This window comes from Pteropus alecto, unplaced genomic scaffold (assembly GCF_000325575.1).
Source record: "Pteropus alecto unplaced genomic scaffold, ASM32557v1 scaffold484, whole genome shotgun sequence".
Lineage (NCBI taxonomy): Eukaryota > Metazoa > Chordata > Mammalia > Chiroptera > Pteropodidae > Pteropus > Pteropus alecto.
This window is the reverse complement of record NW_006435778.1, coordinates 140798-157994: the sequence shown is the minus strand read 5'-3', so window position 1 is coordinate 157994 and position 17197 is coordinate 140798. Positions and strand designations below refer to the sequence as shown.

Genomic DNA, 17197 nt, shown 5'->3' with positions numbered 1-17197 from the left:
CCTCTCGGTCTCTGCCCTTTCCCTAGATATGGCATGGTTGCTGTCTCACTCAAACATTTGGCTCAACATTCCCTCTTTAGTGAACACCCTCTTTTTCTGACTATTTAATATAATGTAGTAGCCCCCTCCACAACTCCCTACCACATGAAGCTATTTTATTTTCTTCGTAGCACTCACCATTATCGGAAATAATTTTATTTATTTCTTCGTGTATTGGCTGTCTTCCCCACCAGAATGAAAGCTGTATGGTGGCAGGAACTCTGTCCCTAGCAGCTAGCACAGTGCCTACCACATAGTTGCCAGGGTTGCCGTAGAAGGTCGTAAGGGTTGTCCACTGCACCAGAGCTCGAGCTCCTGGCTGAGAGACCAGTGGGTGCCAATACCCAGCCTGCTCTCTGCTCTCCATGCTGTGGGGGCACCCAACAGGTTGCCTTCTGCTATTCTGCCATGCATGCCAATGGGCTGGCTGTGGCTCTGTGGTGGGTGTTCAATAAATATTCATTGAATAAATGACTGACGGATGGATGTACAGAACTTTACTTGATTTCTTCTGTGGGACTAGGCAAATTCCCTTCTTATGGCCTCATTGTCTTCACCTGTTAAGGGGCTAATTAATATCTAACTAATAGTGTAGTTATAAGGAGTAAATGAAATAGTTCATTAAAAAGCTGGCACAAATATGATTTCATGTGTATGAAATATCAAGAACAGGCAAATCCGAGGAGAGAGAAAGCAGATTTGTGGTTGCTGGAGCCTGGGGGGCAGGGAATGAGGAGTGACGGCTCAGTGGGCAGGGGGTATCCTTTCAGTGTGATGAAAACATTTTAGAACGAGATACAGTGATGGTTGTACATCGTTCTGAATGTACTATATGCCCCTGAATTGTGCACTGACAATTGCTAAAATGGTAAATTTCTTGTTATGTAAATACGGTTACGTTATATGAATAATTAAAAAAGAAAATCGCAGTGCTCGGGACATGGTAGGTGTTCAATGAATACCTTTTGGATGCTATAATTTCCTTGCTTCAAAATCAAAGGAAACTCTCAACCTCCCTTGACTTCTCACTCCTCTGTCCCGGATAGTATTCACTTTCCTCTCATTCATTTATTTCAGAAGTATTTATTGTCGCTATTTTAGATATTGGGGATTTGAAAGGGAACAAGACAGGTGCAGACCCTACCCCGAGTTCTCAGGTTTGTACGGGACCCTGCCAAATAGAGAGAAAAATCACAATATTATGGTCAGGAATATGGGGGAGAGGAGCTGGGGCCTGCGGGGGCACAGAAGAGGGGAGGAGAGACACATACTAGAGTCAGGGAAGGCTGTCTGGGTAAAGAGGCACCTAAACTGGGGCCTGAGTGATGAGTAGGCCTGAGAGGAAAAGCAGCCAGGTAGGAGATGGACAAGTCGGGGGAGGAGCTGGAGGGAACGGTTAGAGGAATTCAGAGTCCCAGGAACAGTGCATGTAGAGCCTAGGAGGTGAGAGCATGGTGGGTTCCAGGAACAGAGAACAATTTGGTGTGACTGAAGCAAAGAATTTGAAGTGTAGGTGCTAGACGCGTTGGGAGGAGTAGGAAGGGGTCATTGATAGTAAAAGTTCGGAATCCGTGCTAAAGATTCAAGGTTCTGCATGAACTGGCCTTCACTTTGCAGCTGCAGTTCTGGCAGGCCCCCTTGCAAACCCTGGCTACAGCCCCTGTGCCCTCAGGGTCCCTGTCAATATTTGTGCTTGCTTGGTTTAGCTCTTGCAGTCCTTCCTCCTTTAGATATTTACTGAGAGCCTGCCCTGTGCCAGATGCTGGGAACGCAGAGACTCCACCCTGGGAGAGCTCGCAGGCTAATGTGGGAGGCAGCACAGGAAGAAATCATTACAAGATAGAGAAATGCTGTGATAGAGGGTGCACAGGCATGGAGGAGGCGGGGCTTGCCAGAGTAGACTGAGGACTCAGGGAAGGTGACTCTGGAACTGGGTCTTCAAGGACAAGGAGGCACTAGGCCTGGGGACAAGGAGTAGGGCAAAAGAGGGATTCAGATCCTACCTTTGTGGGGTCCTAGGATCCTTGACATCCACATGAAGGCCTGAACCCTCTATCCAGGTAAGTACAAACACATGATAACACCCCAAGGGCACATATACACCCCCCAAAAGGTCTCTGAATACTCCCCATTGACCTCCACATCCCCTCCCCCCACAGGCTTACACACACGTTTGCAGGCAATGATAACTGTTCTTGATCTCTCTGGCTTTGCCTGGGAAGAATGCTCACCTCCCCCACCTCCCCCACCTCCCTCACCTCCCCCACCTGCCCCACCTCCAGTTCCGGCCCACCGCCTTCACAGGCCTGCAAAGCTCCCTCTTCAACTCTGGACTTTGTACCTGTTACCGGAAACTCACTGCTTATTAGGGCTGTCAGCCTGAGCAGCTGCCTGCTAATGCATCCGCCTTTCTAGGGCCTGCTGGACCCCTCTCTGGATCCCAGCTGCACCAACCCACGCCCCTCCCCCAGTACTGGGGGTGGGGGTGAGGCCTGTGCCAGTAAGGTTCTCGGCAAAAGCTTGGTTAGATGTAGAGCGAGTCCTTCCTGTTGGGGGCGTTGCCTGCTGCCCAGCCCTCCTCCCTAACCTGCGCCTCCAGCCCCGCCTGCTGCGTCCCCAGGTAAGACAAGCGGCAGCTCTGGCCCGCCCACCTGTCTGCCCGCCCCAGCCGGAAGCTTTCTCCGCGGACTGTATACAGGTCTACAGGTGGGGAGCAGAGGGGAAAAATTGGGGGGCTGGGAAGGAGAACCCACAGATCCCTGAGGGCTCCTGGGAGCGGGAAAGGAGCTACAAATCAGGGTGTATGTCTGTGAAGATCAGAGGGTGTGACCTGAGGGAGAAGGATGACAGCCTGTGGGTGTGGGTATGTGTCCTTGAGAAGAATTCACAGGGACAGGGTAGGAAGGAAAGGAATAGGAATAATTCTTAGAAACATCTCATCGAATTATATCAATTTCAATGTAACAAAGCCTTTTTTTTTTGGAGACTCAGTGCATAGTGTAGGCATAGTAGGCACCTAATGAATGTTTGCTAATGAAGAAGTGAATGATTTACCTCTCCTTTCTAATGCCCCACGCCCCATATTCACTCTCAGCTCTCTCCCTCACTCTTCTCACAAACACATACTGAGCAGTTGAGTACCAAGCTTTGTGGAAGTCCCAGGATACAGGTTAATCAGCCCAGTCCTTGCCCCCAGGGAGCTAGCTGCCCATCTAGTAACTGGCCAGTTCTGACTGGTAGTTGATAGGTTAGGTCAGTAAAGGGGTCCTGGGACAACCTCACAGTCAGGCAGGCATGATCTGATTTGGCCTTGAGGGATGGCAGACAAAAAACTGAGCAGGGATGGGATGGCTGGGAAAGTGGAGGGTGGGTGCTGTGGGAGGTGTGTATGTGTGTTGGGGAGGACATGGTGGAGGGAACTGTGGAGCAGAGAAAGGAGAGTTTGGCCTGAGGGCCATGTGCTGGATTGTGAGGTGGAGGAATTTGTATGTAGCCCTGGCCCTGAGGAGCTTTTGAAGGAATTTTAAGCAGATGGGTCAGATTTGGCTTTAGGTCCATTATTCTGGGGGAATGGACTAGCAGTTGGGAGGTTATTGCAAAAATCGAGGTATAAAATGAAGGTGGCTTGGACAAGGGCGGTGGCAGTAGGGATGCTGAGCAGGGGCATAGTTGTTCCAGAGATATTTACAGGGCTTGGTGACTAGTTGGCAGTGAGGAAAGAGGGTCTTGTTAAGGTACCGGAATTAAAGACGATGGTGGAGCACTCCCCTGAACTAGGTGCTTCTCTCCTACGTGCTTTCCTATCCTGGATATTCCTCGCCAAGTACTCTTCTGATTCAGGTACTCCACATCTGCAGATAATCTCTAGCCCTAGCTGGTCCTCCAACAGGTACTTCCTAACCTAGGTGCTCTTCCTATAGATACTTCCCTAATTCAGATGTTGCTTCCTCAGAGATTCCTCTGATTCAGGTGCTGCTTCTCCAGGTATTTGCAAGCCTAGATGATTTTCTTCCAGATACTCCCTTAATTCAGGTGCTCCTCTTCTAGATCCTCCCCAGCCTTAGTCATTCTTACCCTGATAATTTCCCGATTCAGGTGATCTGCATTTAGCTACTCCTTGAATACGGTCTGCCTCTGAGGGAGTGTGCCTGAGGGCTGTGGTTACAGGCGGGGTAGCAGAGGCTTCTAACTTAGGAGCAGAGGGGCCAGGGCTGTTTTGGCTGTGTCTGAGACCCCTGCCCTGGGTGGGGACTGGCACCATCTTCTACATGTGGTCTCCACTTGGCCCATTAGCTGCAAGCAATTGCTGTTGTCCATCTCTGGGAACCTGGCCTACCTGTGCCCCTTCGTCTCAAACTCAGCTCACCAAGCAGTGTATCAGATGGGCTCTGGACCCTGGTATAAGAGAACTGGGTTCAAGTCCTGGGACTTTGCCAAATTAGCTACCCTTCCGGGCCTCAGAGTCCCCATCTATAGAGAAGAGATATGTTTATGCCCACATTACAGATTTCTGTGAGCATGTTGCCTGGTGCCTGAATCATAAGACGTGCTCAGTGAAAGTTCTAGCATTGAGTTATTTATTCAGCCACTTCCAGAGCTGGACCTTACAATGTTCCCTTACAAATAGCCCATTTCTGTGGCTCAGCTTGTTTCTCTGGTGAACAACTGGTTATGGTCAGTTGTCCAGTCTCCAGAATTTGTGCAGCACCCTAACATGGCTGTGTGGCCTGAAATGCGTGGCCTGTTGGCCATCCCTGTGTGTGTATGTTCCAGGACTCTGTGCCCCAGGTCTGCTTGGTGCGTGGGGATCTTCTCGGAGCCAGGACTCTTGTGGCCAAGGCAGAGGCTCACCGGTGTCTTCTGGCCCCTCCATGAGTGAGACAAACCAAAGTGAGTGGCAGTGGAAGGGGAGCTGAGGAGGGCGGTGGATTCCCCTTAGATGCTGGGGTTGGGGGAAGGACCTTGTCTGCATTCCTCTCAGTTTCCTCAAGGAGCCCATCTGGGGTCCCTTCCATAATGCTGTCCTTTTCTCCACAGCCATTGTGGGGCCCTCAGAGCTCCCCACAGCATCAGCCATGTCCCCTGAACCAGGCACTGGGGCCCGGGCATGGCCTGTGCTGGTGGGGGTTGTGCTAGGGGCTGTGGTCCTCTCTCTCCTCGTTGCACTTGCTGCCAAATGCCACCTCTGCCGCAAATACCGTGCCAGCTACCAGCACCGCCCACTGCCCGAGACCAGGAAGAGGGTATGCCCAGAAGTGGGTGAAGATGACGATGATGATGGCTTCATCGAGGACAATTACATTCAGCCTGGGGCCAGTGGGCTGGGGACAGAGGACAACAGGAACCACTTCTCCCTCTGAAACCTGATCTTTGGACACCCCTGGCCCCCTCATGCCTGACAGCTTAAAGACAGCAGATATTGCATGGGAGCTACTAGCCTCAGGGACAGAGGTGGTTAAGGTTTAAGGGGTGATCAGGGATAGAGCAATCTTCCTTTCCCTGACGCTAGCCATCAAAGTGACAATGACCATCTCTTACTCATCAACCCTCAGTGACTCCCTGCTATTCTCAGGATAAAGCCCACCAAGGGCCTAACTGTGGAAATAAGGCCTCTGTTAGCCTCTTGGTTTCCTTTCTTGCCTTTTTCTATTATACTCCCTATCTACCTAATTATTATTCTTATGTGCCAGATAACATTTTAGCAGGTGAAAATCAGTGTGCCAAGTTTCCTATTGAATTTTTTCCTATCAATAAAGTGGGTAATCCGAATGGTTATAATATATTACCTTTTTCACAGGTATTAATAAATCTATTTTCATTTCAAATAAAAATGAAAAGTCACTCATTTTTATTTTCCTGAAATAGAACTCATGCGTAAAAATGTTCCTTGTCACTCATAGCTGGGAGACACTGCTCGAACATCCCCCTCCTCCAGGATGCCTCCTGTGAGCCCCTCCCTCTCACACCACCCTGTGAGCTTCTCCATCGTCACCCTTGCCAAATTTTACCTTAATCTTTATTGCAACTTGCACTTACTACTGTGCTAGATTGGGAGCTCCCTGAGGCCACAAACTGTGTCTTATTTGTGTCTTCAGAGTCTTGCACAAGGCAGAGGCTAAATAAACACTTGTCAAATTTGTTGAATTACTGTGGGCTCAGGAGTGAGTAGATGAAAAGTAAGGTAGTGGACTTGATCAAGAACTTGACAAAGAGAAGGATAGGGTCATAGCTGCTGGTGTGGATAGTGGGGTAAGGGAGACAGTTAAGCTTCTTTTGGTTCTTAGCTTCTTTTGCAAACTATGGAAAGAAGTTAGGGGAGGGGAAGAATCCTAGCTTTGCATAGAGTTAAAGGGATAGCTGACTTGGAAGGGCAGGAAGCAGGTAGTCGCTGCAGCCTAAGTTTGGGCATAATACCTCTAGCATGCTGTCATTTATGGGCATGAATGAGACTCCAGGCCTGGGACCCCTAAACTCTCAATTGAGTTTTGAGTACTCAGGTGAGAAAATCTGGTTGGCTCAGTTTGCGTCGAGTATCCACCCCAGGTCCAGCCAGCTGTGACTGGTGCGGGCAGGTTCCTGTAGCGCATATGTGATTTGGGGAGCCCACCCGTTTGTTCCAGGTCATTCCCAGGGGAAGTCATTATGAACCAGGTGGCCACCCCACATGTGTCTACCTGGATGCAGTGTTAACCTTTGAGGAAAGAGCCAGTGGAGAAGGAAAGTGAGGGATGACTAATGTAGGGAGGTGCTTGAGAAAAAACAGGAGGTCAAAGTGGGCTGGAGCATAGGGTTTGAGTGGTGCAAGTGGCGGTGATAAAGCTGAAGTTTGAATCAGATCAGCTAGAGCCTTGGTGCTAAGATAGAGAGCTGGCACTTCAACTTGGGAGCAACCTAGGCTCACCTGTGAACTAGTTTGGCAAGGGAGTGACAAAATCATGATAGAAAAGTCATTCTGAATGCTGCGCAGAGATGGGTCGGAGGGCAGAGACAGAGAGGTGACTAAGGTGTGGCATGGGCAACACATTCTGGAAATTTGAAGGAGGCGGGGTTGACAGGACTTGTTGACTGCTGGATGTGGGGAGTAGTAAGGAATTAATGAAGCTGCCCTGGTTTCTGGCTCTATGGCTGGGTACATTGAGGAGGAGCAGGTTTCCACGGAATATGGATTCAATGTCAGATGTGGGATTTCTAGGGCAATGCCAAGGAGCAGATGGATTCACAGGGGAGAAGTCCAGTCTGCAGACATGTGTTTGGGAATAGTTGGCCATAGGGTCACTGAGACCCTAGGAATGATTTAGATCATGGAAAGTGGGTAGAGTCAAGCGCTGAAAACTGTGTGGGGAAACACTGACATCTAAGGGCTTGTCAGCAGAGGACATGGCACAGGAGAAACAGCCAGGGAGGAGGGGAGCCCAGCACATGCAGCCCCAACTCCAGCTACAGGTTCCTGAGTCCAGAGATGGTTGAACTCTCGCAGCCCTGAGAAGTCCCTGTGTCTGGCACTGCAGCAGAAGCTGCCCCACGCTGAGGCCTGGAGAAGGACCCCGAGCAGCAGAAGAAGGCCTCCTGGCCTCCGAGAGAAGAGCTGTTGTAAATGCAGTGGGTCTGCCCCTTCTGCTCCCTCAAGGCCCACCTGAAGGAGTTTTCCTGGCTGCAGTTCTGGGCCAGAAAGCAGCTCAGCCCTTCTCGTTTTCATATATTCCTTGGGACCTGAGTCAGAACAACTGAGGGGTCCAGGAGAAGCTAAGGGCCTGATCCCAGATTAGCAGTTGCTTTTTCCGACTCTAGCAACCCACAAAGGTAGGCAAGGAAAACCTTCTCTCAGAACCTGCTATGGGCATCAAGCCTGGCTGAGCAGGACCCTGGGGTCATGAGAACCTTGGACCCTGTCCTGAGAGGCCTTGCTGGATTCCTCTGAAGAATCATTCCCATCGTGCTCCACATGCCTGGCCCCCGGCACTACAGGTTCCAGGGGTGCTGGAACTGATGGGAGTCCTGGGACTCAGCCAAACCTGGCTCTGGTCTGCTCTCCTCTGGCCTCAGGCCCTGGTCCCAGCCTGCTTCTGCCCTTGGCCTTGTACCCTGTCCTGTATCCCCCAGCAGCTGCCACTACCTACTTTGTCCTGGAAGCCCCAACCCAGACCTGACTACAAGCACAACTCAGCTCCTGGCTGTGTTGTCCTGCTGTCCCCAAAGCAAGGCCAAAAACAGGGGTCACACAAGCCACTGACATGAAGTTTAAGAAGCTTCGGCAGAGTAGAAAGGTGAGCTGAGAGCACAGAATCCCTGGATTCAAATCCCAGCTCTTCCATATCTGTGATGTGTGACCTTGGGCAAATTACGTAACCCTCAGTGCTCCAATTTCTTCTCAATAAAATAGGGATCAAAATGGCACTGGCCACACATGGTTCGAAGATTAAATGAGTTATATAAGTAAAGGAAAACAGAAGCAGCATCTGCAAGTGTTAGTCATATGCCTATGGGCACCCCCAGGGCAGTGGCTCCCCACAACAGGCAACCAGTCTTAATCCTAAGGGAGGAGGAGCTGGGGATTTGAGTGTCCCTGTTTCCTAGGACTCAGCCCAGAAGATCTGGTAAGGACAGCAAAGGACTTGAATTAGAATCTCAGATGCTGTAGAATATAACAACGACAACAACAAACAACAACAACAACAACAACAATAGCACTGATATCCTCGTACTTCTTACAATAGCTCTCCTAGGCAGTCATCCCTAGGACTTCTCGGTTTTATAGACCGAGAAGTTAAGGTTCGAACACAAGTTAACTGTAACTTGCTTCTTCACTCAGTGATAATGCCATTATCTCACTCCGAAGTAACAAACAGATCCAGAGAAGGAAACTCCTGGTTGTTATAATGGCATCCACCCTGCCTGGGCAGGCATCCGCCTACCCCCTAGTGAATGGGGGCTGAGAAGTCTCCGGATGCAAGCTCCAGATTTGGGAGAGCAGGCTGTGAGGATAGAAGTGGTATGTCCCATCCCTGGAGTGGGGAGCCCTCTGGTCCCTGGGGCTGCCTTCCATGGTCATGCTCAGGGGAGTCTCACAGGTCCTGAGGAATAGTCAGGAAGGGAGCCCCAGTCCTGTGCAGAGAGCTGAGCATGAGGGGACATGTGTCTGTCCCCTGCAGCCCAGAGGAAGTTCCTCTAGGGAGACCTGAGTGTCCCCAGAAGGCTTAAGGTCTCATGTGGAATGCGCCTGATACGATGTAAGCTCTACCTGGATTGGAACCGATTTGGAAGTTTCTGGGATACATTCTTCCAGTATCCAGGGATCAAGGTGACAAGGCTGAGAACCTAGAGTTTGACTGTGGAGCCCAGGAGGAACATACGGCAGGTCTTGCTCTCCTCTCTACGTCGCCTGCTACCCAACAGGACCCTTTAACCCCACTTCACTCCACTCCATCTCCATCAGGCCCTTCTTGTCTTTTATCTTCATGTAATACCAGTTTAGGCTTCAGGGTCTCTTATGGGAACTTCTCTGTTGCCAGTATCCTCAACTTACCTGCCCCATTTTCTCACCTTTGCACACTCCAGGTGAATTCCAACCTAGGACCTGGTGGCTGGCCTCTGTGTGCTGTTGAGAAAACCCCACCATCACCCAGGCTGGTGCCTCTATTAATGCCTGGCCTCCAGCCTTCTGTGGGCTCTCAAAGCTTCTGGAAATCTTGCTGTTTCCTTGGTCACATCCCTCTCCTATTCTCCACAGTAGCTCTTTCAGACCAACTCTGCCTCACAGAGAGAATGGTTCTTGGTCAGGGTTTCCCTTAATTTCCTGCTACAAAACTTACAAACTTAACCTGTGTCCATTCTTCCTTCTCTCCCAACAAAACGGTGTTATAAGCCCAGTCCCCTCCACCTTGTGCCTTGGATCGGCCTTCCTTGCCTCCCGCTCAGGGACTTTAAGACCAGCCTCTTCTCTTCCTTGTATCTTAAACCTCTTTCTATTAACATTAACCCATCACGTCTCTCACATCTTAATAAGCTCCTCCAGTCAGTCACAAAGACCTATCGGTCCCAGCTTCTGAACATCCATCGCATCTGTTCTGTTTCGCTCTGTTTCAACAGCCATCCCATTGTCTAAGCCTCATCATCTTGCATCTGGACTATGGCATTAATCAACGAACTGATTTCCCTACCTCCATTTTGGCCCCTTTCAATTAATTCTCTGTGCTGCAGGCAGAATAATTGTCCTAAACTGCAATTCTGATCATGCCATTTCTCCGCTAACAACCCTTTACTGGCTTCCTTTTGGCCTTGAGAAACTGTGCCACCTGCTGAGGAGCTGCTGAAGCCTGGGACTGATCGAGGGTCCCTCTCTATCTGCATCCCCTTGCCTCTTCCCAGAGAATGCTCCGGTAACAGCCACGCAAACCCTTCATGGTTCCTCGAAGGAGCCACGTTCTTTTGTCTCTGAACTCTTCTTCTATTCCTTCTTTCTGAGACACTTCCCACCCTCTCTAGCTTGGCCAGCGGCTTCTTATCCCGCAGCTTCAGCTGAGAAATCACTTCTTCAGGGGCTGTTTGGCCATTTCTTATTCTTTTTTCTCGGAAGGCTAATCCTGTCTCCATACTGCAGCCAGCAGTGAGCCCCAAATCCTATTCGTGTCAGAGTACTTCTCTGATTAAACTCTTCCCATGTTTCTCAGTGTCCCGAGGACAAAGTCCAAATTCCTCGGTTGGGCTGCCAAGGCCATGGCGCAGACAGGAATAAGGAGGAGGAATTTTAAGGGAGAAAGATGAAAGCTCCCTTTCACGTGACTCTCATTTTCTCATGACGTGGGGGGCCATATTGCCTACAGAGAGTGGTGTTGGGGGTGATGCTGGGGTGTGAAGGGAGCGGAAGGAAGTTGAGGGTCACTGAGGGAGCAGAAGCTGACCAGGGGAACAGTGTAACTGATGAGCTGTGTTGTGGACACATTTGAGATTGGTGAGAAATTCATGGTGATGCCTGGCTGCCTGGCTCTGCAGACTTCCCTAACGATGGCTCACTGTGACCTGGCAGGTTCAGTGAAGGCAGATGGGTGGATTTGTCTGCAGACTGAGGTTTGCTGGGAGAGTGGTACCAAAGGGACAGGGGGCTAAAGAGTTGAGGACTCTTTCAGGAGTGGGTGAAATGAAGGGTCACAGAATCTGAACCAGCAGGGAGATGAAGACAGGAAGGGGAAGTAAGAGAGGAAGGGGTAGATTTTTAGAGAGAATGGAGGGGCTGGTGGACAGCTGGTTGCAATGTGGACCAAGATAGTGTTTAGTGAGATGCTTTAAGCAAATAAGCTGGAGGTGGGAGGTTGTGGGGGTGGGCTTTAGTGACTGAAGCAGTAGAATTTTGGCCCTGTCTGTGCCTTGGCCAGCTCTTACTGTTTCGGTACACGTTCCACTTGGCTGTGTAGATGCCAACTCTCCACTGCTCTTTGAAATCGGCCCTTTGGGGGCATGAACCATATTCTTCATCTGGCAACCTTCCCAGGAGAGCCTGACACAGGCCTTGCCTACAGTAGCTTAGCTGCTCATCTGGCTGTTTGTGCCATGTAACCCTTCCTCTTCCCCCCATTTTCTACCTCCGTGTTTCTGTTTTCCTTTAGTTTCTTAAAAGAAATATTGTAGAAGAGGGTATCTTAGCTGTTGGCCCTGTCTGTGCCTTGGCCAGCTCTTACTGTTTCGGTACACGTTCCACTTGGCTGTGTAGATGCCAACTCTCCACTGCTCTTTGAAATCGGCCCTTTGGGGGCATGAACCATATTCTTCATCTGGCAACCTTCCCAGGAGAGCCTGACACAGGCCTTGCCTACAGTAGCTTAGCTGCTCATCTGGCTGTTTGTGCCATGTAACCCTTCCTCTTCCCCATTTTCTAGGCCTCCGTGTTTCTGTTTTCCTTTAGTTTCTTAAAAGAAATATTGTAGAAGAGGGTAATCTTAGCTGAAAAGAAACAGGATTTCTTCCCATATTACAGGATGGAGAAGTGTTCTGTGGTCCTCTAATGGCCCAGGAGTTGGTGATAATGACAGTTGGTGATAATGATAGTTCCCTCTTAGGAACCCAGGAAGAGTAAGAATTTCTGGAGCAGCCAGTGTGTGGGGACTCAGATTCAGGGTCCTCCGTGGACAGTAACCTAACTTCTCTACCTTTCCCAATTATAGGTGGCTCTCTCCTTGTTCCTTGCATACACATTGCCATCTAACCAAGTTGGAGTCCTTCATCCAGCAAAGCACATACTATCTATCAGGCCTATGTTAGGAACTAGGGACGCACAGGTGAGAAGACCCAAACCTTGCTGGGAGGAGCTCACCAACGGACTAAGGAGATAGGCACACAGAGAAGGGATTGCAGACTGGTGTGTACAGTTGAGGCTTTGGGGCTAGAAAAGGGATAACTCGCTTGTTTAGGGGGAGAGGGTCAGGGAAGACTCCCAGAGAATGTGGTTCCCTAGAGAACTGAGTCTTGAAGGATAGGGAGGCAAGAAGAGAGAACATATGGAGGCTGGAGAAGTGAGAACAATGTGAGGTCAGGACAGTCGTTCAGTATGTCTGGCTCACAGGGTGCGTTGAGGGAGAAGGAGGCCAAATCGCGCTAGAAAGTCTGCAGGTTATCTTGAAAGAGGATCCTAGGTAAATCTGCATTTTCATTTTAGGACTGTCACTGGAGCCCAAGTGTACATGTTGGGGTTGGGGAGAGGTGGATTTAAGAGGAGAAAAGAGCAAAAGTAGGAAGAACAGTAATTTGTGCTGCTGCACAAATAGGCAGAGATGAAGAGGACTCTGTCTGGGTAGTGAATGTGTAAGTGTGATTACCACACAAATATCTATGGAGGAAGTCTGCCGGAGTTGATGTGTGCGTTGGATGCAGGGTGAGGAAAGAGCGAGGGTGCCCTCTGGGACCACGCTGAAGGTTCCGACCTGCACGCTGAGTGAATGGCGAGGGATGGAGGAGCTAGCTCAAGACAGAGAGGAACGGCATTCAATTGTGAAGACGTAGAGTCTGAGGTGCCTTGGAATTCACGGTGCTCCTGGACACGCCCTATTCCTTCTGCTCCCGTGGTTCCCTCCCTGGGTCGGCAACGCCCTGCCCCACATCCATCAGCTCAGAGTTTTCTCCAGGAAATTGCCCTGATCTTGGCAACTGAAAGCAATGTTCTCTTGTTGGGGCCTCTGTAACTCTACTTTCAACATCTCTTAGGAGACGCTCTGGCTTCTCTGCCTCTCTGTCCTCAGGGGCTTCACATAATCTGCACCTTGTGAGGCAGGAAGTGATGAAACGATAACTGACACTCTTGAGTGCTCTTCCAGTGGAACTTTGTCCTTGCCACCCAGGAAGTGTCCCCGCCCCATAGAAGGAGAGATCCCTTCTAGGGTGAACCCCAAGCAGGAAGTGACTCTTACTGCCCAAGGGGGTTTCAAATACCCCTCCCATGCCCAGGAACCCAGAGGCAGTCCAGCCAGTGCAGAGATTACACAGACCAGGATGTTCTAGTTTCAGAGGAGGGGTAGGGTGCTGCAGCCTCTGAGGAAACCAGCTGAGAAAACCCCAATACTTAAGCTTTCATCTTGAACCGGCACATGAGCAAATGCCAAGGACTCAGCCCCCACTTCTCTCCCTGGGAACAGAAACCCACAACCTTCCGGAAGCTGAGCACCCCTCCTCCCAAGTCCCCTCCAGCTTCATAGTACCCAAGAGGACAAACCACAGGCCTGAGGACACCTTTAAAGCAACTTCTGTCATCCTGAGATAGGCACAAAGTATTCACTTTGGAAGGGGTGGATGTGAGGAAGGGGAAGGGTGTCTAGGTGAGATGGGAACGTGAGGACAATAACGATAATAGCAGCCACCACTTTTATCGCACATCTCTTACGTGCCCAGTCCTTCCATACATGACGTCATTTGATCCTCACGATTGATTATCATGACCATGACCATGACTCTCCAGAAACTGAGGCTCAGAGAGGCTAAGTCACTTGCCAAAGTTTCCCCAGCTGGTAAGTGGTAGAGGCGGATTCCAGTGCAGGCCTGTCATACTCTGGAGCCTGTGTTCTCTCCATTGTGCCACCAGTTACTCTCCTCAGTGAAGACTTGCTGGTGCAGTCTCTGGGGTGGGCAACAGTCACTTCTGGGGAACTCTCTGACGGGTGGTAGAGGGCCGGATTGGCTTTGAAGGGCAGTGAGAATAGGGGACGAGAATCTCCAGGGATCTAACACACTTCTCTGCACAGACCCTAGATACAGACTCTGACAGTTCCATGGACTTAACACCCAGTTCCAAGAATATGCACACTCTTCTCCCCACGGTGTGGATGTGTGGGTACACTTAGGCTCCCATCACACATCGCACAACCCCACAGAAAGACTGGACAGTCCTGGGGACATATACATATTGTATACACTCACCATCCCCTTTGCATGTGCACACACACACTCGTATACACACTCACTCACGCCCTGGCAGAGTTCTGTGGAGGATGAGGCAGGCTGTGGGAAGGGGTCCGGCTTGGTCAGATGAGGCTGGCGATGCTGGATGTGGTCTCATGACGCTGGCCAGCAGACAACTGTCCTGAAATGCTGAAGATGCTGACATTGTCTCTGTGGGTGGAGGGGGCGGCTGTGCGGATGGTGGGGCAGTGTCCACTCACGCCCACTTGATATAGCAGCAAGCCCAGCAGCAAGAGCGAGCCGGAGGCAGCCAGGGCAATGCCTACAGACAGCATGACGGCCAGTGGCCGGGCAGGGGCAGGGGCAGCGGCCAGCCCAGCCAGTGTCAGGCCAGTGACCAGCAGCACCAGGCCACTGAGCAGTACCACGAGGGCGTCGGCACCGCCACCACTGCGCAGCAGGGCCACGTGGTGAGGCTGGCGTATGCAGTTCATGTCCTGCATAGCCGAGCTCATTAGCTGCTTAACCAGAACCAGCAGGGCCAGCAGGCAGAGCACGGTGCCCACCGCCAGTCGCCACTCTCCTGAGCGGCTGCTGGTGGAGGCGAGCAGTACCACACCACCTGCCCCACATCCTGCCACAAGGCCCACAGCCACGGCAAAGCAGAGTGCTGAGCGCCGAGGCTGCTGGGACCACCACAATTCCACCTGTTCCACCAGCATGTCTGGGGGCGGCCCCCAGCCGGGTGGGATTCGAGCTTCTCTTGCAGACATGGCTGGATCTGGCATGCGTCGGGTCAACAGGCAGTACCTGGGGTTAGAGGGTGTGGGTCATGGCCTGGAGCCCCCACCACCTGCTTGGCAGCTGGAGGTCCAGAGTCCTATTCCTCTCACAGTCCAGGGTAAGGTCACCAACATCTGCGGAGGAGAATCACAGCTGTTACCTCCCCAGCCCACCTGACCCCATGGTCTCTCCTGAGGGCTATAGGATGACCCCTGGAATCCTCCCATGCCCCTGGAACCGCCCCTCCTCCCCCCAGGAAAGCCCTTTCCCCAGCACTGCCCTTGGGAATGCCTCTCCAATGACCCTAGGAGAGCTCCCTCACAGAAAGCACCACCACCGCTCCAGGGAAGCCCACTTGCCCAGCCCCTGACCTCTCTGGCTCTCTCAGTTGCCTGTCTCATCCCAGCTGGCCGGGGGAACTGGTGCCACGGTGGACGATGACGAAGAGCCAGAGATAAAGCCTCATTCAAGATCCAACTCACATGGCTTCAGCTGTCACTGCTGACTCCTAAGGGGGAGGGTTGTGGGGCGGGAGGGGGCTACAACTTAACCCTTCTGGAACCAGCAGCCTGACACCAGTTCTTCTCTCTTATGGCTGTGGCCTCTTTGTGGGTTAGGGTCTGACCCCTAACACCCTCCTTCCTCAAACATCCCATCAAATCTCACAGCCATGGCTGCTGGTTCCCAAATCCCTCTCCCTCTCTCAAACCAGGATCTTCCTCCTGAGCTCTAGATTCATAAGCCAATAGTCACCTTGATGTCCCATAGTCACCGCTGACACAACACGTCCAACCCAAGTTCGTCATCTTACCCCAGACCTGCTCCTCCTTTTGTACTCCTCACCTATGCACATTCAGGAGAGGCCACCTCTACACATTTCTCCACCCTGTCCCCTGCCCTCATCTCCACTGCTTCCAGCTCTGCTTCCCGCCCCCACCTCCTCACGGGTCTTCCTGTCCCCCACTCTTCCCCCTCTCACCACCTCCCAATGCAATTCTCCTGCAAGATTCTTCTAAAGTGGTGCAAAGGGAAAGGGGGGCTCTGGATTTGAGCCCCAGCTGCAGTCTTTACCACCTGTGGGGACTTGGGTGAGGGACCTCACAGTGGTTACTCATTTAACTTGTCTGGGAGGCCAGTCAGCAGCTGGGGTTCCTGTCTCCAAGGAGCCCCAGGTACAGCAGGTGTGTTGGTGTGATAAATGCTGGCTGCGGGTTAGTCAGAAGCGGGGCCTGTGGGAGGGTGAGGGAAGCCCCTATGAGTTCACTTCTTAGAGCCCCAGGCTCCTTATTTGAAAACTGAAGACAATAATGTTTATCTTGAGGAGTGGGGATGAGTCATTTGATATCTCCATTTCAGAATTCCAATGGGAATTCTGGGGCCTGCATAGATGCCTAAGCATGCTTTTTGAATAAAAGAACACAACATTCTCCCCTCCAGTTTGGGATAGGATTCCTTCTTTATACACGGGACACAAGTCCTGGATCATTCCAGGAATGTGAATACATGGCTATACATGGGTTACATCCCTGAAGAGGTGTCTGTCCTCCACAACCCCTCAGCAGGGGCTGCCAGGCAACCTGGTGGGACAGGCAGGTGCAGGTGCTCCCAAGAGAAGTAGTAGGGGGTGGGGCGGGGAGGGGCCCTGGAGTCAGTCCCATATTCCCTAGAGCGGTGACTTCACTGGGCTGAAAGTGCTTGCACAGGTGTGCTGGGACAGTTGGGTCAGGCTGAGGTGAGGTGGAGGTTCTCAGGGATGGGACAGAGAGAGAAGTTGGGGACGGTGGACGTAGAGGGGATATGGGGCACTCACAAGCCTGGAAGTGCTGGATCCGATCCTAGCCGGACAGGTAGGTGCTCCAGCTCCGTTTCCGGGGAGGTGCTTCACCTGAGTAACCTGCACCCAGGTAAGCCCTGGGGTGTGTGTGTGGCGGGGTGGGGGGAGGGGAATCAACAGGTGTTTCCTAGGTAGGGCTTGAGCTGATTGGCTGACGTGGCC

General features: G+C 51.5%; 2 protein-coding genes across 4 annotated transcripts; one reads left to right on the top strand and one right to left on the bottom strand.

The window, feature by feature from the left end:
- Nucleotides 1-1850: 1850 nt before the first annotated feature.
- Nucleotides 1851-5849, top strand: CUNH1orf210 (chromosome unknown C1orf210 homolog). Of its 3 annotated transcripts, XM_025046414.1 has the most exons (4): nt 1851-2099; nt 2455-2659; nt 4813-4929; nt 5077-5849. In XM_025046414.1, the coding sequence occupies exons 3-4, from the start codon at nt 4911-4913 to the stop codon at nt 5397-5399; spliced, it is 342 nt and encodes a 113-aa protein (XP_024902182.1). In that variant the 5' UTR covers nt 1851-2099; nt 2455-2659; nt 4813-4910; the 3' UTR covers nt 5400-5849. The 3 variants fall into 3 exon arrangements, with proteins under 3 accessions (XP_024902182.1, XP_015444443.1, XP_006911445.1); XM_015588957.2 differs by lacking the exon at nt 1851-2099 and having other exon boundaries at nt 2380-2745; XM_006911383.3 differs by lacking the exon at nt 1851-2099 and having other exon boundaries at nt 2381-2659.
- An 8691-nt stretch (nt 5850-14540) lies between these two features.
- On the bottom strand, nt 14541-15191 carry TMEM125 (transmembrane protein 125). The gene has a single exon (XM_006911382.1). It carries the CDS (start codon nt 15189-15191, stop codon nt 14541-14543), a length of 651 nt encoding a protein of 216 aa, XP_006911444.1.
- Between the last annotated feature and the right edge of the window lie 2006 nt (nt 15192-17197).